Raw genomic sequence first — 22,157 nt, 5'->3', positions numbered from 1 at the left:
CAGTCCTCAATAACTACTATCCTGCAACTTGTGTGTTGAAGCAAGTGGATCCTTGCTTCAACACACATGAATCAAATGGGTTCAGCTCTGCAGAGACCTGCTAACGAATCATTTATTTAATTCTGGTGTACTGGAGCAGGAAAAAGTTTCAGCAAAGCAGCTCTTAAGGACTGAATTTGGCCACTCCTGTCCTTGTATGTTACTTTATTTTTAAATGGCCTCTTACCAATTGGACAGGTACTAATATTGCTGGAACATTTTTCACATTTTGTATATTTTGTTGGGATCTTATGTGAAAAATCCAGAGTAGTGCATAATTGTGAAATGGACCATGCATGGGGTTCAAAGCTTCTTACATATAAACATTTGAAAAGTATGATGCACTATACTCATGAGTCAATTTGTAGAAGTATACTTTACTGTAACTAGAAGTATTTTCTGGTAGATCTATATAAGCTCTGCCCTGCTAGAAACTAAAATTATAACCCGCTACTCTGCAAAATATCTCAAGCTAGATTGGATCTCAAGCATCTGTGAACAGATATTTAGAATCTTGTCCCAGAATTTTAGCTGGATTTATGTCTGGACTTCAACTGGGCCATTCCATAACATGAATATGCTTTAAACTAAGCCACTCCATTCTAGCTCTGTGTAGAGCTGACCTGCTTTAGATGAACCCCTGTCCCTATCTTAAGTCTCCTGTAGCCATTACTAAGTTTTCTTCCAGAACTGCCCAATGAGGACTTGTTCCGTTTTTTTGTTTGTTTGCTTGTTTGGTTTTTTTTCTTTTTAACATCTCAACAATATCACCGCGGTTCAGTAGATGTCAGATTTGTGAATAACTGATAGTTGACTTGTCAGCGAGTTCTCCAGAGCTCTGGTTGTCAGAGTAAATATGCATTTCAAATTTTATTCATAAATAATTTTTAATAATATATAGTGTTTTCCTTTCATAATTAGACACAATTATCACATAAAATCCCAATAAGACATATAAAAGCTATATTATGTGATGAAATGTGTAGCTGTGAAGGATATAAACATTTCTTCAAGGTACAATAAATGTTTTAAAGTAATGCACTACTTAAAAGGCTTGTGTAACATTTATTGAAGCAGTGTTTTATTTTAGCTGAGCACAGCAGAACTACAACTGCTACAATAAAGCATTAGTAGATGCTAAGTGTCCCGCTGTACATCTTGGACTGTGTTTCAGCCAATGAGATCGTCTTGATTAACGGCGGTAAATTAAATTTTTTTGTTTACCATTTTCTTTTCTGTCCTTTCAGGGGCTGTGGACTGACAGAGAGGCCCTGCTAGAGAGACATCATGGTCACACTAAAATACAACTAACACAAAGAGATTAAAGCAGATTTCCATGGATTATCTCAGGGGGGGTGGGGGGTAGGCGTTTAAATCTGTGTCTCATCCATAAAGTCACAAAAAAGAAATATTTTGTAATGTGCCCTGGTGTCTAGTCCTAAAAGTTCAGCTGGAGCCACCTTAGGAGGAATAATGATATTAATGATAGTCAAGTCAGTTTGTAAAATCTTCCCATAAACGAGTAAAGGGGTTTTTTGTGTGTGTGTGAGCTGAAAGAGCATTCATCAAGGATAAATGTTGCCATATGTTGTTAAAGTTTCTTGACAGATAAAGAAGCCTACTTAGCTTGCAGAATGTATTACATAATACTAAAGTCCTCTTTGCCTTTCTGATGCTGCCCAGTCACTGATCTAATACCACCTCAGACAGAAGTTAAGGTCAGGGGATTTCTGGACATTTCAGTTCCCAAGAAGACCAATAAAAAGTAGTTCTTTCTTTACATATGAATCAGTCTCAGAGTATCTTATCCTGCTGCTGACTCCTTTTTGAAATCACAGATGTTACTATCTAGCTCTGTTGGCTGTGTTTATTTATCTGTGAGATCAGATTTATCATTGCTTCCTGCTTAAAGCTGGCAAATCAACTCTTAAAAACCAAACCAAAGCATCTGCCCCGACCTGTCCGATCTGCTACTGCCTCTCTCCTACTTGCCTTAAATTCCTCTGTGTTGTGTCCACCTTTCGCTGTCCCACCTCCCCTGCCTCCCTCCTCCGTTTCGTGGCCATGCTCGAGCGTCTGTCCCGCCGCTCTCGATCCATGCTTTCTCTGACATTAACCTCTTTGGCTCTGGCCCTGTCCATCCTGGCTCTCTGCACCTCCTACTGGTGTGAGGGCACCCACAAGGTGGTCAAGCCTCTCTGCCTGTCGCCTGTCAAAATGAAGAACTGTGGTCAGAACAACAGTGAGCCTTACACAACAGGTAATAGATGCTACACATGTTGTTTTATTGTGTTATTAAATTTAATGTGTGCTGCAGCTTTGATTGATATTTTAGGAATGCAAGCAGTTTTTAACAGATGTTCAAGCAAAAAAAACTTTGTGACATTTACATAATTTGCTTTAACACTAAACCAATGGAAACTGATGTAATAACTGTTCCACTAACACTTCATGAATCATTTAATTCATTTTCTAGTCCATATAACACTTCACATTTATGTTTAAATGTTTAAAGGGAATCTATTATGCAAAAGTAACTTTTTTTCACTTTTTTTTTACTTCCATTTGGGTCTCAACTGCTTCTAAAAACAACCCAATCATAAGAAAGAAAAAAAAAACCATCAGGCTGTTTTTTGGCAATAAGTTAACCTTTTTGGTGTCTTGAAAATGAGCTGTTTCAAAAACCTTCCAACTGTTCAGTTACAGCCCATCACTTAGCAACCCAAGTCTGTCACCCAGCAACCCAAGCCACTCCAGCATGTTTGGTCAGCTGGTTTTACATCTGTGTGTGCTGCTGGAAAAGACAAGAGTTCTGCTGTTGGCATATCATTCAGAAGCTTGCTGCATTCTTGTTGGTTGTGCAGGAGCCTTTTCTTCTGCTTTTCAAAGATGTACTGTTGTATAGTTGCACATCTGTTTGCACCCATTTTCACGTGTGAGTGTAATCGTTGAGATGGGGGGCGTGGCCAGCAGGAATCTATTTGGATTTAAAATACACACTCAAACATAAATCAAGCAATACAGGAATAGACTGATTAAACATAGGTGGTAATGGTAACAAAATTCATACTAAGTATATAATAAAATTTTCATTTTATGACTTGTTGTTTGCTCAAAATGTCATTCAGCCATCTATTGATCAATTTTTTTTATTGTTCCCATTATTTAGCACTTTGAGATTTTGCAGTGGGAAGTGCATTACAAATTAAAGTATAATTATTATTTTTTAATGTCTCTTCAGTCAGGATTCAAATTCAATGAAAGCTTCGGGAAAGTACAGTGCATGTTTGAGTATTTGTGTTAAATGAGATCCTCCGAAAGCTTTTCATAAATGTCTGACCTGGAATTCACCAAAAACTCTCATCTTGAATTTCAGATCAGCTTAATGAGTGGTGATGAACTTTTGATGAATCTTTCTATCTTTAAACCACCTCTGCATAACAAGCTGTACCTAGAAATAATCCGGATAGATCAGTCCTGTACAGACAGTGATTTTTCTCGTTTTAATCTCTTTTGTCAGAAGGTGAGTTCCAGGGTGGGGTTAATTGGGATTTAGCAAAGGTCTTCGGGTTGTGATGACGCTTTCTAAACATTTCCTTGTCCACTGAGGGCACGATGATGCCGCCTGCTCTCAGTGGTTTGTGTTAAGCTTGGTCCACAATGAGATTACTTTGATCACTACTTGTTTTATTTGTGCAGAGAGATCTGCTTTTATTGACGCACACTGTTATGAAAACTGCTTTAGAAAAGGCACATGGCGCAGTGAAGTATGCATTAACAGGGATGCATGTGACTGTATTGTTCATGGTGATGCTTAGATAAGTTATAGTTGTTATGTTTTCAGGTGTTCTGTGTTGTTTAGACAGAGTTATTAAGAGGGTTTTCATGGGACTTTGGTTGTTTTTGCAGGTTTTGAGAGGCCTTATATCCCTGTCCCTTGAGGTATTTTTGGGTACCAATGATGGTTTTAAAAGCTAGCTGGATGTACAATATCAGCATGCTGTGTCCTCATCCCCATCAAAAGGTTGAATTTGTTCCTGATTCAAGGTGGAGTCCACCAAACTGCCCCTTGTTACCAATCCTTTTTGGTAACAAGGGGCCTTCTTCGAGTGGAGGACTTTGTTTGCAAACTTTGGAGTCTTGCCTTTGCTTCTAATAGATGATTTGTTGGTTCTTCAGTCCATGTCTTTCAATGGGGATCAGAGTGGTTCACAAAAATGTATAAAGTTATCTTAGTCAGAAGTCATGGTCCTTACCTACAAACTTCTTTCTCTGGCTTGTGGTCTCTGCCTTAAGCGAAAAAGTTAAAGTCCATTGGTACTATAAATAAATAACACAACATAACATCACATTACAAAATAACAAATCCAAGCAGAAGAAAAACTTTCGCAAATCAAATTTGTTTAATATAAAACATATACTCAAAGTATGATGTATTAAAGATCTTTACAATAAATGTCAGAACAGTGTAGACTATTTACAATTTATAGGTGTTTACTGTACTTGTTCTATCTCCAAATATCCCAGAAGGGTCAGCAAATAGAAAATAACATTCAATGCTTGTGTATAAACAAGACGTCTCACTTTGACATAAGGTATAGGTGTGTCTGTATTTAACTTTTGCTTGTTCTTCATTCACTGAAGGTACTTGGAGTGGGTAGAGTATCCAGATATTTTATTCAAGAGTAGCGATACTTTGTAGTCATTTTACTAAAGTAAAAGTAAAATATGCAGTCAAGCTATTCCTAAAAGTTTTTTTTTTCCTGTTTTTAAAGCTATTAAAGTGAATGTAAATTAGTAAATGTAACTAGTTACTGCTCACCTCTGTCCAGAACTCACTGGAACAACTTTAAAATCTGTTGTTGCTCGATGTTTTTTTTCAAAGTCTTGCTGAGGAATGAATGTTTTGACTTTTTTAGCATGTCGGTTTTTCTCCATTAGTTAAACTTTCACATATGTCTGCTGTTTATGTGTCCAAATGTAGAGTATGGTCAAGATAATATGGCCTTTATTTTACTGTGCTGCTCCTAAAAGGTTAGAAAGATAGATTCTCGATGAGGTGCAAAGATTTTATGCTAACAAGGTGCAAAAGTAAACCTAAAAAACTTAATTTGTCTCCTGTCACACAGAGAGCCCCACACAAAACCCTTTCAACCGGACACTGTCTCCAGCCAGAAGAGATGAGCTGGACAAGATCAGACAAAGACAGCTGGCCAATGCCGTACACTACATCTGGGAGACAGGGGAAGACAAGTTTGCCTTCAGATATTTCCATACAGGCTTCTGGGAAAGCTGTGAAAAGCAGAATGATGGTGAGAGCAAGATGCACATTTTGACCCCGTCATATTAACTCATCTTGTAGAGAGAAGTGGGTATGTTAGTTGTTAAAGATTTTTATGATCATCTAAATCTGCACATGCTGTTGGCAGGAGAGGTGTGTCGCAGCTTTATCGACTTAACTCCAGGGGAAACACAAGGTGAGCGGCGTTATAAAAATTGATTTTATGCAATATACACTGTTTCATTTAATGCTTCTTTACATCTGTTCCCACATGTTGCAGGTGTGCTTTGGCTGTCGGTTATTTCTGAGTTTACATATATTGGCCTGCTGGGGATGGGCTTCTTACTGATGTGCCTGGAAGTCATGTGCTCCCATAAAGAGATGCACGCACTAAAAATCAATGCCTTCGCAGCTATTTGTACTGTGCTATCAGGTGGGAGTGCAGCTTGGATTACAGCCCAACCTCAAGTGTTGGCCCCTGGTAAAGATGTGGAAATAGTCTTAAAATAAATTCATCTTTTGCTGCAGGAAGATAATCTCACACAGAAAAGTGCAACACTTGAGAACAGGAATTGACAAACACTGACACAAAGCATGAGATGGTTACAAGAGAATAGCTACCTATCCATATTTACTCATATATCCCAAGAGATCATGTGAAAAGCTGAAACAACTTCAACTGTGGCAAACAAGCCTAGGTAATGACTTATTTTGTCACCAAGGAATTTAAGGAGGATGGAGGATGGCGAAGGAAGAAAAAGAAACTCCACTTTAGAAAATCACTGCCATCTTAGGGTCACCAAATCTTCTTAACCACTGGACACTATCTACATACCAACTTGATTATTTGGAACACATAACAGGCAAAATCCTCTATTATACTATCACAATTGGAGTTTGATAAAAGCTACTGAATTAGTGCAACAGGCTTTGGGCAAATGAGAGTAAAACTGCTGTCATATTGACTCCTATTTGCCATGTATGGCCTACTGGAGACAGGAAATGAAAGGAATTGTGTTTACCATCAAGTTGTGTCACTTTTAGATGTGGGTTTGTCACTTTTGCTGGATTAGGGTTGAGGGTTGTTTGGTACTAAGAGTGTAGAATTTACAGTGTTCTTCTGTGTCTGGATGGGGTACTATACTTTGGTCATGATGTTACTGTTTTGTTGAACTTTTTTTGTCATATTTAAGGATCATCAGGCCACTTAGAGGTGAGATTTTAATGCTATAGAAATGCTCCAAAGTGCTCAAATAATTATTAGCTGAATCTGTTACAAAGTGGGTCAAGCTTTAGCTTTGCTTAATTTTTTCTTGATCTGCCATGCTAAGGTGAGATTAAATCAAGTTATTAACGTGTCATTGCTGCGATATTTCAGTTACAGTTGCATTGATCCTTTAGCAGTGGCATACATGTACGATAGAGTATTGCAAAGTTAACAAAAACTCAGTCAGAGGTTGTGTTACTGCAATTAAACATGAATTTATTTGGAGGCTTTTTGCACACCTTTTCCATGGGCACTCTAGTGTTTGAACAGTAGTCCTAGTTTTTCATTTTGGTTTGCTTCCTGCATAGGTCTTCTTGGGATGGTAGCACATATGATGTTCACCACAGTATTTCAGATGACAGTCATCGTGGGCCCTAAAGACTGGAGGCCTCAGTCCTGGGATTACGGCTGGTCATTTGCGTATGTTGCTGCTAATCAAAAACAGAATTCAAACTCAAAGTTATCTACATGCTCTAAAGTTTTGGTCGCTTATCTTTGAATTGTATTTTTCAGCCTTGCCTGGGTATCTTTTAGCTGCTGCATGGGGGCTGCTGTCGTCACACTCAACTCCTACACGAAGACCATCATTGAGATCCGTCGCAGGCAAAGACTCCGCTTGGACGAAGCAAGAGCTGCTGCTCGGGCCCCGTCATATGACGAAGTGGTTCCAGGAGGAGGGTTGTACTCCGTCAGCGGCCTGCTGCACTGTCCGGATGGGATGATTGATGTGGCATGGGCCCCGAATGGTAGCGTTGTCGGAGTGGGAAATGGGGACGTGCCAACACTGGTTTTAGTGGGAGGCTGTGGCCCAGAGGGGTGTGAGGACTGCGAGCGTGAGAGGGACCAGATGGGAGTGGTCTTGGATCGGATTGATTCACCTTGTTAGGAGGGCCAGCTATTCACATAAACTAAAAGGGCAAAATAAATAAATAAAACACTGCATTGCTGCAGTGATCAGAGATGCTGGTTTGCTTTGACTTTTGATTCCTTGGAACACATTTATGAGTCAAAGGTCAAACAAATTGCTAAACAGAAGTGGAAAGTGGGTGTTGAATTGAGTCGCCAACTGATTTAAAATGGAGGCTTCTTGCCTTATGACTTGCACTGAGAGAAACATCCAACGTTCACTTTGCATCAACCTATAATGTCTGCTGTGTGACTGCAAATAGCAACTGACTGCTTGTTTCCAAGATTCAGGTATATTTGGAGTTTGAAAAGGTCTATCGTTGCGGCAGACCTCTCTCAGTTCTTAAGTTTTGACACAGATATGCTTAATAAGATGGTTAATAAACAAAGAAAAGGTGCTGCAATAGAGGCAGCAACTGAAAAAAGAAATCACTGGAAAATGATGCCACCGTAAATATCCAAATTTAATTCTATTAAGTTATTAAGTTCATATTCAAAAAAGACTTAAGTGGGTCTCACAGGCTGTAAATGACGCTCACTCAGTTAACTCATATCAAGACGTAAAGACTTTGAAGCATACATCGCATGCAAATCTGCATGTTATGTGTCTGTGCCTGATGATAACAAAGCAAATGTATTTTTCTACATGTAAAAATGTTTAAAATGTTTACCTTACTTTATTGGTTACCATGGACACCCACATATTTGCAGTTCAGTATAGGCAAATTCACATATTCACAAATATTTTGTGGAACGTGACTCAAAATTATTTGTGGAATTAAGTTTTTGCTAACTAAGATATAAAAAAATAGAGCTTGGGATGATAAAACACCTCAGCACAGTACTACTTGACATACTATTGGATGATGTTTGCAAAGCAGTCAATCCTTGTCGCTGATTGGCTGAACTCCTAAGAGCAAAAACATGAGAGACTGAAAATATTAGTTTTTGTGAACGTGCCAAGATTGTTTTGACTGCGTTTTAAATCATATTTAGGAATATTTGGAGCTTGCACTATTAAAATAGGCGATTATAAGCATTTTAGAGAGGAACTCACAATGGTATATGGAATATCTAATAATTAACCTGAGTTGGACAATAAACTTGATTCTTTTTTTCACCGTCTGCTTTATCTGATGGCAAACTTATGTTAAATGATGAACCTTCAACCAAAAGAGCCACCAAATACAGTTTTTTGTGTGAAGATGAGCAGACAGATCCACAGAGATAAAATGATTACAGAGATTTTGGAAAAGTCTGCTCTCATGTTGAACAGAAGATTATGTGTAAACCATTAATCCTGAGTTGGACGGAGCAGAGAAGAGACATGTTGAGGGGACAGAGAGGACCGAGTTGTTGGGGGGTCAGAATGAAAGTTGGAAAGAAATTCTGGCACACTCTTCAAAAAGAGACTGACTGCATGCACTCTGGCCCCAGCTCCACCGTAATGTCAAATAAATCCAGGTTTTGGACATGTGCTTGCAATACTTACTGAGTTTAACAAAAGATTATATAGGCATTAATTCACAGAGCTAGATAAAATGGCCTAAATGTACCTTCAATATCTGTAGGTTACACTTTTGAGATTATCCAGGATTTACTGTTGGGGATTATACAATTGAAAACTAAAAAAAAAGAAAGGAAAAAAAAAAGTAAAGCGCCATTTTTGTCAGCCACAAGAATAATGGTATAAAGTAAGTTTCTGGGTCAAAAAGAAGATTAGTGGAACAGATAAATAAATTGATTTCCAAACAACAGATGTATGAGAAAACCTTTAATTTATTGTTCAGTGAATAAAGTACAACACTTAACAGCTAAAATCTCAATCAAGATATTTCAAGTCTGTAAAAAAAACTACTAACAATTAGATTTCGTATTCCTAACATGTTGTTCTGCAGAAAGAATTTTTTTTAAATACTTTTAAAATTCACCAATAGAACAATATAACCGATGCATACTGCTATTTTAAGTGCATTAGTTTATATGTAGTTATGATGTTTTTGGGGGGACTGTAAGAACTATTCCATAATTTGCTTCTACTAGGTTCTGTTATATTGACATTTATTCACAAACAGTAAAACAACAAAAAATCAAAAACTTTCTTTAAAGTTACAACGGAGCAGAAATTAGTATTTACACAGATGGACGAGTGAAGTGAACGACGGCATCTGATGTGAGGAGGAGAAAACGTACAGGAGCTTCAGGAGTGAAAGACAGGAAGAGAGGGAAAAGTAGGAAGGACTTCATTGTTTAGGGGGTTCGTACTGAATGAGACGCATTGCATTCTCGTTTTCAATCACTCCCTTGATAAACTCTCCTTCAGCCAGTCGCTCTGTGATGGAGTGAAAAAGAACATTAAAGAAAACACTGAACAGATCAATAAAAGAGAAGCACAGAAAAGGTTGAATAAGGACTATAAATCCGCTCTTATCTCTTGCATTTGTCAGAGAGACAGTTGCATGCAATGATAGTGTCACTTAAGGTTTTGCATGACTAAGGGATTTTACACACAAAATGAAGGTTTTATGGTTTAAGTGTGGATGTTCTCCAAGTGGATCTACGTCAGGTTATTTTCATTTATTTTAAATAATAAATTGAAGAGTTGTTTTTTTTTTTGTTTTACATCAGTTTAAGAAACCAAGTATTCCTAAAACTGTATATGTTTTCAATTATAGAATATCTTTAATTTTTATGCAAAATAAATCTTCCAGAAAGCTGAACAAGAAGAGTGTTTTAAATCACTTTTGGTTTAACATGTTTTACTTCATATACATATAACTGGACAACTCAAGCAACTAAGTTTTAAGAGCAAAAATAAATCTGCTCTTATTCTAAAAACAGATATATCTTAATTAGAATCCAAAAAAGGTAAAATAAACATCATGTTCAGTTTAAAAATAAATCCCATATCAAATCTATTTTATATAGAACAAAAATATTTTTTAGGAATTAAATCTAGAAGATTTTATACAAAAAATCCAAAATATTTCGTATGACATAAATATATTATAAAAAACATAAAAGTATTAGTTGTAAATGTACAAATATTACAAACTAATTCAAGTTTGAAATAAGTCATAAAATGTATTTCTAACAATCATAAAAAATATTTTTATTTGTAACATTGATTTTCTGTGCAGTAAAGCCTTTTAAATCTATGAATAATATTATTTAAATAATAATATTTGACTAATTTGTTTAGTTTGTTTTCCCCTACTTTAGACCACAGAACAATTATATGTAGCTAATATAAGTGTAGCAAAGCCCTACTAAGCATAATATGTTTCAAAGCAGTCCAACTACAAAAATTGTAACTGTGATGTAAAAGACAAACTGTTTTATAAAATATTTGTCAAATAATCTAGTTTAAGAAAAACTTTTAAAATGACACGCTGCAGGGGCCTGAGTTATATGTGTACGAATCCAAAATGTGATGAAATATATAACAGGTTTCAACCCTCCTGAAGACTTACTTGCACCAAAAAAGTGTAAAAATTACAATAGTTTTTGATCTTACATATTTATGTAATTTTAAAACACAGTTCACATCAAAAATATTTTTGTGATGTGAATTTTTTTGGAGATTCTTAATTATTTATTGTTTGTTTTTTGCTTTTAATTCAATACATTTTCGGGAAACATGAATGTAGATAATACTTAAAGGCAAATAAAATTGTAATTTTTAAAATAATTACAACAGAACAACATAGTGCTAAAATCTTTTGTTTTTCAAGCAAAATCCTCACAAATAGACATTTTGCAAATTTAGTTTTATTACTTTAAGGGAATTAGTTCAGTTATTAGTTCAATTCAGAAATTCAGATTTATTTAGAAAAAAATGTTGATCAAAGTAAAATTTTCTTTGTCACTAAATTCTTACAGTTTTACTTAAAATATACTGAAGCTGATTTAAACAGAAAATTATTTTTAGATGGGCAGTTTTTAATTTAATGTCACAGTAAAAAGAATATATAAAAGATTACAAATGTGTTTGAATATGGAGCAAAAACTGTGAACGATTAACTAAATATATGATGGTAAAAATAAAATTTGGAGATTTTTATGTATAAAAATGCCCCAGTGACGCCCTTGCTGTACATTGCAGGGGTAGAATGTGGTGTTCGTGTGAAGCCTCTCACCATTGTCTTTCTTGTCAAAGTAAGCCCACAGCTTGTTGGCTCTCTTCTCGGGTGTGTTCTCATCCTCTGGTAGCTTCTTCTGCTCGTCCTCGGGAATCAGCTTAAAGATGGCCTGAGAGGCGGGGGTTGGGTGGAGAAAAAGAAAAACAGGATAAAAGTACTGCCACACTCCTTCTCAGCTGCTCTGAACATGCACAAATCACAGAAACGAATGAATGAAGATGCATGTCAAGTTGTGAACACTTTAGAAAACTTAATGAATCGACATTGTTTGTGTGTGCTGTGAATTTGAGCCTTTGGTTTCAAATTTCCCCTACAGCAGATATTCTGGAAAGATTTCAATAAAAACAAAAGTTTGCAGCTTACGTCAAAATAATGACAAGTCCTCAACTGAAGAGAGCAAGCCAGTCAATCTGCAATGAGCCACTTAGAGTAAAGGGGGCTGAAAAAGACTAAAACTCGGTGTACTTCAGGTTCAGGCCTTTAAATGTGTGTCCCACTTAGAAAGGATGCTCTCATCTCCCAACATTTAAGACACATAGATTAACATGGATTAGTGCCAAGACTCAATCTGCCAACCAAAGGACCATGAAGTCAACTCTTTCTCTTACTTCACTTTACATCAGCCTCGCTGCACTGATCATGTGGTCTCCATAGTGCAAATAGTGCAGTTAGACATGGCTATCTATTCATAATCTTGTTATCTCCGTCTAGATAACAAGGTTGTGAGGATGCAGTCATTTATAAACATAGAAAGGAGCTGTGCCAAAGCGGCTTATCAAGCTCTAATAAAGTCTGCTGTTTATGTCATTTATTCTGCCCAGATGAGGCATTTGTTTCATCTTTAATTTCAAATCTAAATGTAAAAATATGTTCTGTAAAATGGCATATAGGTTTTCCAAGACAAGTTTTTTTTTTTTAAATTCAAGACAGACTTCAAAATAATCTGTTGCTCAAGGCTACTTCTTAGTTTTGTTAATAATTTCTTTAAGTTTCTTTGAGTCTTGCAAAAGTTTTAAAATGCAGCTTTTTCACATAGTGACCGTAAACATGACTCTTTGTTGGACTGAAGCCAGTTGGCCAGGAAATAAATCCCATTACAATTCAAGCTGGATTCTCGGCTGATCTTCCTAAACCTCTTACAAATCTGTATCATTTGTCTTAAAACAGAATATGCAGACTGATGCTACGTAAACAATGTGTGGTATTTAGCTTGGTGCAGCAGAGTCCAACACCTGTCAAGTAAAAGATTAGACCAAAGATGATTGATAGTCTCCCTATCAGAGGTAGAGCTCAAAAACAGCCCCCTTGCTACTGTCTGCCTCTGCCTCTACTGTCTGACAGCTAAACCAATAATCAGAGAGATTATCAGGAGGTCAAAATGACAGCCTAATTGGAATGACAATCAAGACTGAGACCTACATGCGATGACAAGGGTTGATTATCTCCATTTATAGGCATCAACAGCTACGATGGAACAAACAGAAGACAAGCAAAACGAGAAAACCCAAGCCATATGCTGCTCAAAGTTTACATTTAACAAGCTCATAGTACAAAATGTTAATCTCATAAGTCTCACAATCACAAGACTAATGCAAAACTATTGAGTTGGATTACATAATGCCAGCTAATACACATAAAACTCACAATTTGAGAGTTGTTTAATAACCAGTGTGAGAGAAAAGTAAACAGGGAGCCATGTTTTCTCATGCACACAATCTCTAAGTGAAGCCAGCCTTCCTACTTCATCGATCCTTTCACCTCTGTTTCTTCTATTCTCTAAAGCTGACCTCACCTGGCAGATTTCCTTCACCTCCGACTTGTTTATGTACCCATTTTTGTCCACGTCGAACAAAGAGAAGGCCCACTCAAGTTTCCTGGTGGTCTTCCCGCTGGAGGTCATGTGCAGGGCAATGATATACTCCTTGAAGTCTAACGTGCCGTCATCGTTGGTGTCGAAGGAACGGAACACATGCCGCGCATAGCACTTGGCATCGGTTTCGGGGAAGAACCGGGTGTAGATCTCCTCAAACTCCTCCGGCGTGATGCGCCCCGTGGGACACTGCTTCTGAAAGTTCTCATACCACTGGCAGATTTCCATCTCAGTGAATTTGGTGGTGAGCTTGAGATCCTCCAGGATCTCCTTCGATATCGCGCTGCTGGTGGCATTTCCCATGGCAGTTGCTTTCAGAGTCTTGGTCAGCTGTCAGTTTTGTGCTTCTTCTCTCAGTCCTTCAGATGCTTTTTCTCTCCTGTCCAAAGAAACTGTCTTGAAATATGTTTTTTCTCACTTGTTTGAGTTTTCTTGATGTCAAATGCCAAACAGAGTCCTGCAAGACATTGTAGATATGCCATATGTTACATGTCAAAACATAGAAGTTATTTACAATTTTATCTACTTTATAAGTACCATTGTGGTGTTGATCGAAGCTGCACAGAAAGTCTTACCTGGGGTTTGTGTGAGCAGCAGATAATGGCTGGACAACTGACTGTTTGTCTCGACTGCCGAACGGTAAGAGATAAGGATGGTGAAGGGAAACACCCCTCCAGGAGGTGACTAGGTTAATTCTGTTAATGCGGGATTTAAAGTGGATGAGTGTTTGACCAAAATGAACCCACTATCCTAATGATCTCTGTTAGATCTGGAAATCTAGAAGGATCTACAACATCCACAAGAGTTCAAAGTGATGCCATGTGTTACTGCACCCAAGACGTTACTTAACAGCCCAAGGTATTGTCTTGTTGTTGCAAAGAAGTTGGATGTTTTGACATGTCTGGCACATAATATCATTAAGAGATCTAGAGAATAAAAAGGAACTTAATGACACAGGGTTCGAGGCTGAAAACCAATGCTAAATGGCTGTTGATTTGTGGATGTTACAGCAGGATCTCTGCATTTTCTGGTTTTGTGCCATAGAATAGCAAAACCAGTAAATGAGTGTAGACCAGAACTCCCAACCCAGCCTGAGTGCCTCAATACCCACAATCAAGGCTCACATCACCAACCACATTTTCATGGACTGTTTTCTAGTTTACCTACTTCATTTTGTATTGACAGCATGAGCTCAGAACTACTCCTGAACATTATTGTTAGTGAACAGCGCTTTGTACCATCAGATCATTTCTAAATGTATGCATTTTGGCAATGCGAATGGAGAAATATTTACAGCATAAACAAGATACAGAAAAGCAGCTGGTCTCTAATTAGACTGAGGGGAAGCGGAAAACAGTCCCGAGGCCTGACAAATAATCCATCTATCCAATTTCCAAAATACGCTTTGCTCTGATCTTCACTGCTGTCGTCCGAAAGGTGGCATACTCTCAACTCCATCACATGAATACTCGCTTCTACCACCAGTTCACCAGCTATCCTAACAGGCACTTCTTTAACTCTGGGAGAAAGCCAGATTACCTGGTGAAACCCAAACAGACACAGTGACAAAACAGAGGCATCAAACAGAAAGGCTTAAACCAACATTTGAACCCGTGACCTTCCTGCTGTGAGGAATCTAATGTGGGTTAAAGTCTTACTTTTCAATCATGATTCTTCTTAAATGAAGAGTAGAGAAACTACCTGGACAGACGTAGAAACACAGCTGTGTTACTATTCAAGTACAATAAAGCTTAATGATAGTGGTGTCTGTAAAACATTCAATTATGAAAACTAACATGGTACATTACAATGATGTGATGGTAACATTGGTTAAGAGTAGTATATACTGCCATCAAATATCTTTTTCATTTAAGTTTTCAATGCCAAAGTGCAGCTACCTGTGCAGTTCAAAAGTATTCACAAACTTCAATGTTTTTTATTGGGATTCTATTTGATTGACTGTTACAAAGAGGGTGAATAACTAAAACGAAAAAAAAAAAAATATACACAGTTTCAAAATTTTGGACAAAAATCATCAGGAATCTGTAGTATCTGACGCCTCTTAAACTGATAATAAAACCCAGAAGCCACATAACTTGTTAAGAGATTTCACCTCTAATTTAGCTTAGCGTAAATACAGTTGTTTTGTGAATGTCTCAGAGGCTTGTTGGTGAACATTAGTTAACATCCGCACCATGAAGACCAAGCAGATAGTTCAGGAAAGTTGCAGAGAAGCTTTAGATAGAGATTTAGACAATAAAACAATACCCGAGGCACTAAACATCTCCAGCACCCAGAAGTTGGAAGATTAATACAAATACCTACTAAGACATAGTTGCCCATAAAAATTACAGGCCAGGCAACGAGAGCTTTAATCAGGTGCACTGATTTTACCGATCTTTCTGTGAAAGAAAGCAATAAGAAGTCCAGGTTTCAGTTTGCTGCACGTAGAGAGCAGCAAACGTGGAAGAAGGTGCTTTGATCAGATAAAACCAAAATTAAGCTTTTTGATCTGCATACAAAACGCTGTGTATAGACAAAAACCTACAATGACTACACATCACCCTGAACACACTATCCCCATGGGACAACATGGTGGTGGCAGAATAATGCTATGGCAATTACTTTCTTCAATTGAGGAATGGAAGTTAGCCAAAGTTGATGGGAACATGGATGGAAGCCATTTGAAGACCAGAGTTTTAGCCTCCAGCAGGAAAACTACCCCAACATACAGTCAGAGCTATAACAGAATAGTTTCAGTCAGAGCATGTTAATGTGTTAGAGTGGCCCAGTCAAAGTCCAGATCTAAATCCAATTGAGAATCTGTGGCAAAGATTGGAAACTGATACTCACATATGCTCTCCATTCTATCTGATTGAGCTTGAAGACATTTCCTGAAGAACAATGGGCAAAATTTTCAAAGTTCAATTGTGACCTATCCCACAATGAAACATAGTGGTGGCAGCATTATTCTGTGGGGATGCATTTCCACAGGAAGAACAAGAAAATCTGATATAATAAAATAAAAAAATACACGGAAAACTGGGCTTGTAGTGAAGTATGATGAAAAAATAATGCATATTATGCTTTTTTCCAAAGCTGTGCTAATTTGTCGCATTTGCAGCCCAGGCCAGTCACACTCAATCTTTTTTTTTGGTACATTATAACATAAAATATAATAGAGAGCCAAACAGCATTAAAATCCAGCAGGAAAGAAAATTTTTTTTTTTTCTTAAACAAGAGAAAATGCTACATTTATCCATTTTTATCATTTAATACATTGCAAAGATGTTGAATTAGATATAGATCTTTTTGTAGGACACAATTCCTAGGCTTTAACATTTAATTTCTCTTCATGCTATTTTTGAAATATGCGCCGATCCCTGCTTTGTGACTCTAAAATAATTGCTGACACTGTAGCATCATGTCTCTATATTTTCAGGGTTATAAATTACAATTTATAATAATTTAGAACCCGTAGTTTACAAGAAAACTGAGTGCCACAAAATCTCAAACTTAATCTACAGCTTGTAAACTGACAGACAGCAGACATGCAATTGGACGAACTGTGAATCACCCTCAGGCAACATTTCAAAGCTTGCCTTAAGGTTCTCAGCATCCTGTATGCCATTTCAGCGAGCTCTGCCATCTAAATCCAGACAACCATCTGTCCAGTTAGTTTGACTCTCTGCCTCACCTCTAATTCCAATCCCACCTACACCCCTCAAATTACCGACAGTGCGACTGACGTTCTTCCTGTCCTACATGAGCATGCCGCCTGTTTTAGACTGAGCTGTCTGTCTTCCAGTTGGATTTACTAAAGTGAGCTGGATGCTGGAATGCGATTTCTGATTTTCCTACAGTCTAAAATTAGATTTGTGGTAGCAGCATGGCAAATCATTTAACATTCACTGGTGAAAATAACTTTACACAACAATTTAACAGAGTGCAAATGCATTGTTATTAGCTTGTATTTTCAGCCAGATTGAGAAGGCAGCACACTTGCATCAGTGATTTTATTGACCATCAGGAGGGCGGCCATCTTTGATACATTTGCTACATCAGTTTGAGTCAGGTAATCATATCATGTGATCCTAATTGTTGATTTAAGATTAATCCTGAATGAAAACTGTGGAATGCTATGCTACACTTAAAAAAAACAGCAGATGAAAATATTATAGTACAGCAACATGTGAAAGTACAACTACTCTGAAATCCATACTTTTGGTCTTGAAGGGTGTTTTTCTCCAGGAATATGCTGAGAACAACTATTGGATTACTCCTGCTCTGTCCTCTACCATTAGCCAATTACCATCATCCTGTAAGTGCTACAGCCAAAAGTATTACCCCCCTCCTCTCACACAAAACAATCCTTAACATGTGACCTGAACTATAGCATGGACTAATTGCCAGTGCTAAAACGGGCAAAGATTTGTGGCTACTTTTAAAATGCTTTTTTTTCCAACTGTGATGATGCATGCAACATTTAGGATAAAGCTTACATCTTCGCAGATAGAGAAGTGGCTCACGCCAGCAGGCAAGGCGGTGTAATTATTCTTTAAATCAATGTGTTTTTTATTATTAAAATGAATATATGCTGATTCTGCAAGGAGTGTACATAAATTGTACATGTTAAAGTTTATAGGGAGTGAGCGTCAGTCTGAGAACACCTAAGAAGATCTATTTGGCTCATGGCAACAACCTTATTGGCTGGGCAGGATTATACCCTATTAATGGACTGTGTTGAGCTTTACTTGTGCTACAGTTTCAACGGTGAAATGTCAGCCTGAAATCTGCATTACTCCATTTTGCTCACATACTCTTGCTAGGAGCTTATATGCCATATTATTTTGGCCTTTTAAAGACATATTTGAATTGTTCTTTTCCCATTCTTTCTAGGCACAAAATCAAATCAAAAATCAAATCAAATTTTATTTGTATAGCACATTTCAGCAGCAAGGCATTTCAAAGTGCTTTACATCATATCAAACACAGAAACACAATGCAACATAGAATCAACAATCAAAACACGACATTCAGTCAGTTTCCATCAATAAATTTGTAATTGATTACGTTTCAAATACAATCCTAAACAGGTGGGTTTTTAGTCGAGTTTGCATCCATAAAAGGTTTACCTGTTACACTCCTACTGTGTTATATGGAACAAAATACCTATTGATATTTTTATTCCCACTCACGCTCACAATCACACAGTTTAAAACGATGTAGACAGCATTTTAATGGGCTTCTGGCACATAAGCATAACTTGATTATGCCCATATGCATTATGCATATTCATTTAGTATAATGATCTTGTCCACCCAACTCTGACACGTCTCTTTATTTCCCTGTAGTTGTAAATCACATTAAAACGCATAAATTCGATCCTATTTAAAACTGTTTAGGTTTGACTTGAACTAATAATGGAAACAAATGGAATTTTGAAAAGAAAATATTATCCAGAACCCCCTCGTCCCTTAACACTTCAGAGGAGTTTTAGATGTATTGTTGGAATATTTGTACGTCACAAGTATTGGCGTAAGAGGCAGAGTGTGAATGCTGAGCTGGACAATGCTTTAGGAAAAGAAAACTTCTTTCTTAACCAATACAATGCCTTGGTTGGACCAGACTCATATCTTAAGCTGAAAGAAAAAGAAAAAGAGGAAGGGAGTTGTTTCTAGATAAATATCTGTTAATGGGTCATAATGACAGGTAATGACAGACGAGAGCTTCCTAGCAAAACAAGGAAGGAGAGGAATAAACAAACTATAGCTACAATCTTGATTACTTTGTCCATAGTTTTGTCCAAGAACCCAAGCAGGGCATATTTGTGAAGACTTGGGATTTCCCATTTCTCCATCTCCCAGTGGAGAGAGAACATCAGTAGCAACCGCAGGCTTTCATTTATTACTAGACTATATATTAAAAGTATTTTTAGTGTTAATTATATCGGAACTTTACAGCATAGTTTCCACTGACTTCTGCACTCCCAGTTCAACTCTGAGGTAAGTAGAGATGAGCTTTTTATGGACTATAAAACTTAGCTGTTTGCTTAAGATAATTTTTTTTAAATTTTGGGTCTGGATTTTGGAATAATAAACAAAAAAGTTGAGTTTCCAGATTAACTAACTCACAGTTCTCTAGATCAGAACTAGAGAACTAGTTCTGATCTAGAAAGAGATGCAACTGAAACTAACATATCAAGAAAATGTAATGCCAGAATTATGATTTGGACACTTAAGTGTTTGCATTTTTATTAATTAAATAGCATCAGATCTCAATTATAGCTTGAGACGTTTTCTTCTTATTCTCGCACTTTTTTATATCTACCAAAAATAAATGTTAGCTGATCTCATAGATCCCAGATGAAAAATGCCAAATATGTTTGTCCACCTTCTCAAGATATGTTACAAAAGCAGCAGTAAGGAATAACAATCTACTTGATATTCCTTATCAAGGAATATCAAGTAGATATTGATAATAAAGTAAAATATTTATTTTACTTTAAATATTTTCTCTTCTATTTAAATTGCACATTATAGCTTTAAGAAAGAGGTATAAGTCTCACCTGTGAAAGCAAACAATACTATGTACTTACAGTGTCTTCCAAAAGTATTGACACCTCTTAGGTTTTTCATATCTTGTTATAACCAAACGATGTCATTTAATTTATTGTAATTTGATGCGATGAACCAACACAAAGTATTTTTTACTTGTGTACTAGAAGAAAAATGACTCAAGGTTTTCAAATTTTTGACAAATATTTGAATTTGGACCTTTTTAGTCTGATACCCTTAAATAAAATCCAGTGCAAACAGTTTTACCTCCAGAAGTCCCCTATTTGGCTATTTGAGTCCTGATGTGTATACTTTAGTCTCAGTAGGATTAATGCTTCTGTGAAGGCCTCAGAAAAGAGCATCTGAGAAAAAATACCATTATGGAGACCAAGGAACACAGCAGTTATAAAGTAGTGAAGAAGTGTAAAGCAGGGCTAGGTTATAAAAAAACATATCCCCACGATTCAGATGTCTCAAAGATAACAGTCTGATCCATTGGCTTAGTAGGAACAGTGCTGCAAAACTGGATTGAACTTTTTTTATTTATTTTATTATGTATACTGTACACCAGTGTACCTTTGAGGCAGGTTTCTTTTGAAAAATGGATTTCATCCAAAGCAATTTCCTGGTAAAATAAAGGCTAAATAAAAACTTCAAGTTAGTGTAAAAGCATTAATCGAAAAAGCAGCCATGGTATCTGAGGAGGAGCTGCAGAGATCCACAGTTCAAAAGGACAGATATTAATTGGGCATTTCACAAATCTGGTCCAAAAGATTGAAAGAAATTGTGTTCCCATTTGCAGCTTGCCAAGTAATGTAGAGAACAGTTTGAAGAAATGTAAGCAGAAAAGAAGAAGTGGATAAGAAGTTGTTTTTTTATACATGACTCTGCTTTGTGAAATAGGTGCAGGACAGAAGAAGAGGTTCCAGTGAGATCCTTCTCATCTGCCCTGAAACTGATAAAAAAAAAAGAAAAACACCCATGGCAGCCCAGATGGAGACCCTTGATCCTTCAGCTTTACCAGATATTCCTCCAACCGTCTCCTACCAATGTCAGGCTGAAACTGTTACCTTTTCAAGTGGAGTTGTCTCGGTGGCGGGCATCACTGTGGTGACTGGGGGCGTTGAACTCTCTTGTAGGTCCTGCATCCTGGCCTTTGGTTTTTGGGGAACTCTCATCGGATTGAGCTGTTTGGCTGTGGCGCTTCGGGACCAGCTGGCTCATGTTCTAGATGGGACCTCGACCTTGCTGGGGTTTGGGGTGGTGATACTTGTTCTCAGTTTTTTGGTGATGGCCAGCGTGCTCATGTTTCACCTCCTGACGAAGAAGAAGAGAGGTATCAGACGAGAAGAAAAAAGGGAAGGAAACCAAGTTTTGGTAGAGGGAGGTGAAGTTATAAAAAAAGTCACTGTATAAAACAGCATTATGGCAGAAATTGTTGTGGGCTTATCAAAATCCTCTACAGGATTTAGTATAAGAAATGTGCAAACAGTAGTTTTCCTGCTCCAAGCCTGGAGCATTTTTAACCCACATTAGCAGCACACCACACTTCCTGTTTCGTCACATAGACAGTTCTGCCTTCTCCCCCCAGTTTCTACACTTATCTCACTGAGAGGTCAAAATAAATACAAAATAATACTCTTTTGTTGTACTGAAAACTTTATAGAGGTTTTATAAATCTCAACACATTTCAAAGAACCTTTGATTTGGCCAATTTAATTATTTTAGATTAAAAGAGATGATTAAATGCAGTCTAGAGTTCTTAAATGAACTGTAAAACAAGAGTTTAATTTCCCAACAATATTGTAAAGCCATTTGCTTATGGTGTGCACATCACATATTGGCGCCCAATTCCCATGAAAACATTGTGCAGATCAGTAATACAAAAGTTGTTCAGGCTGCGCCTAAAATAATAACTTATTTTTTTCTAACTGCTAATGACACCCCAATATAACTGCATTGCTTTCATACTAATTAAACATATACAGTACATTTATTTTACTCGATTTTAATTTTATTCACTTTAAGGTAATTTTAAACAGAAAATATAAAATCTTTTTAATGCATAAAAGGGTTTTGTTATTTGCATTGGATA

The 22,157-nt window shown here is 37.0% G+C and overlaps 2 protein-coding genes across 3 annotated transcripts; one reads left to right on the top strand and one right to left on the bottom strand.

Annotated features, from left to right (window-relative positions):
* The first annotated feature begins 2,103 nt into the window (after positions 1 to 2,103).
* LOC102218778 (germ cell-specific gene 1-like protein) lies at positions 2,104 to 7,813 on the top strand. The gene is made up of 6 exons (XM_005798863.2): positions 2,104 to 2,299; positions 5,169 to 5,351; positions 5,469 to 5,516; positions 5,601 to 5,753; positions 6,896 to 7,007; positions 7,101 to 7,813. Exons 1-6 carry the CDS (start codon positions 2,104 to 2,106, stop codon positions 7,471 to 7,473), a joined length of 1,065 nt encoding a protein of 354 aa, XP_005798920.1. The 3' UTR covers positions 7,474 to 7,813.
* Positions 7,814 to 9,254: 1,441 nt separating this feature from the next.
* On the bottom strand, positions 9,255 to 14,160 carry LOC102222344 (visinin-like). 2 transcript variants are annotated; one of them, XM_023330482.1, is made up of 4 exons: positions 14,081 to 14,160; positions 13,428 to 13,962; positions 11,633 to 11,744; positions 9,255 to 9,825 (listed from the first exon to the last, which is right to left on the bottom strand). In XM_023330482.1, exons 2-4 carry the CDS (start codon positions 13,806 to 13,808, stop codon positions 9,737 to 9,739), a joined length of 582 nt encoding a protein of 193 aa, XP_023186250.1. In that variant the 5' UTR covers positions 13,809 to 13,962; positions 14,081 to 14,160; the 3' UTR covers positions 9,255 to 9,736. The 2 variants fall into 2 exon arrangements, with proteins under 2 accessions (XP_023186250.1, XP_005798846.1); XM_005798789.2 differs by having other exon boundaries at positions 13,428 to 13,884; positions 14,081 to 14,151.
* Between the last annotated feature and the right edge of the window lie 7,997 nt (positions 14,161 to 22,157).

This window comes from Xiphophorus maculatus, chromosome 3 (assembly GCF_002775205.1).
Source record: "Xiphophorus maculatus strain JP 163 A chromosome 3, X_maculatus-5.0-male, whole genome shotgun sequence".
Lineage (NCBI taxonomy): Eukaryota > Metazoa > Chordata > Actinopteri > Cyprinodontiformes > Poeciliidae > Xiphophorus > Xiphophorus maculatus.
Note: the sequence above shows the minus strand (reverse complement) of the source record. Positions and strands in the feature narration are given on the sequence as shown.

Excerpts from the sequence above, each read along its gene's own strand:
- LOC102218778 (XM_005798863.2), top strand. The coding sequence starts at position 2,104 with ATGCTCGAGCGTCTGTCCCGCCGCTCTCGATCCATGCTTTCTCTGACA. Across the intron at positions 5,352-5,468 it reads CTGTGAAAAGCAGAATGATG|GAGAGGTGTGTCGCAGCTTT; the intron begins GTGAGAGCAAGA and ends TGCTGTTGGCAG. Across the intron at positions 7,008-7,100 it reads GATTACGGCTGGTCATTTGC|CCTTGCCTGGGTATCTTTTA; the intron begins GTATGTTGCTGC and ends TGTATTTTTCAG.
- LOC102222344 (XM_023330482.1), bottom strand. The coding sequence starts at position 13,808 with ATGGGAAATGCCACCAGCAGCGCGATATCGAAGGAGATCCTGGAGGAT. Across the intron at positions 11,745-13,427 it reads AGGTGAAGGAAATCTGCCAG|GCCATCTTTAAGCTGATTCC; the intron begins GTGAGGTCAGCT and ends CCCGCCTCTCAG. Across the intron at positions 9,826-11,632 it reads CTTTGACAAGAAAGACAATG|AGCGACTGGCTGAAGGAGAG; the intron begins GTGAGAGGCTTC and ends ACTCCATCACAG.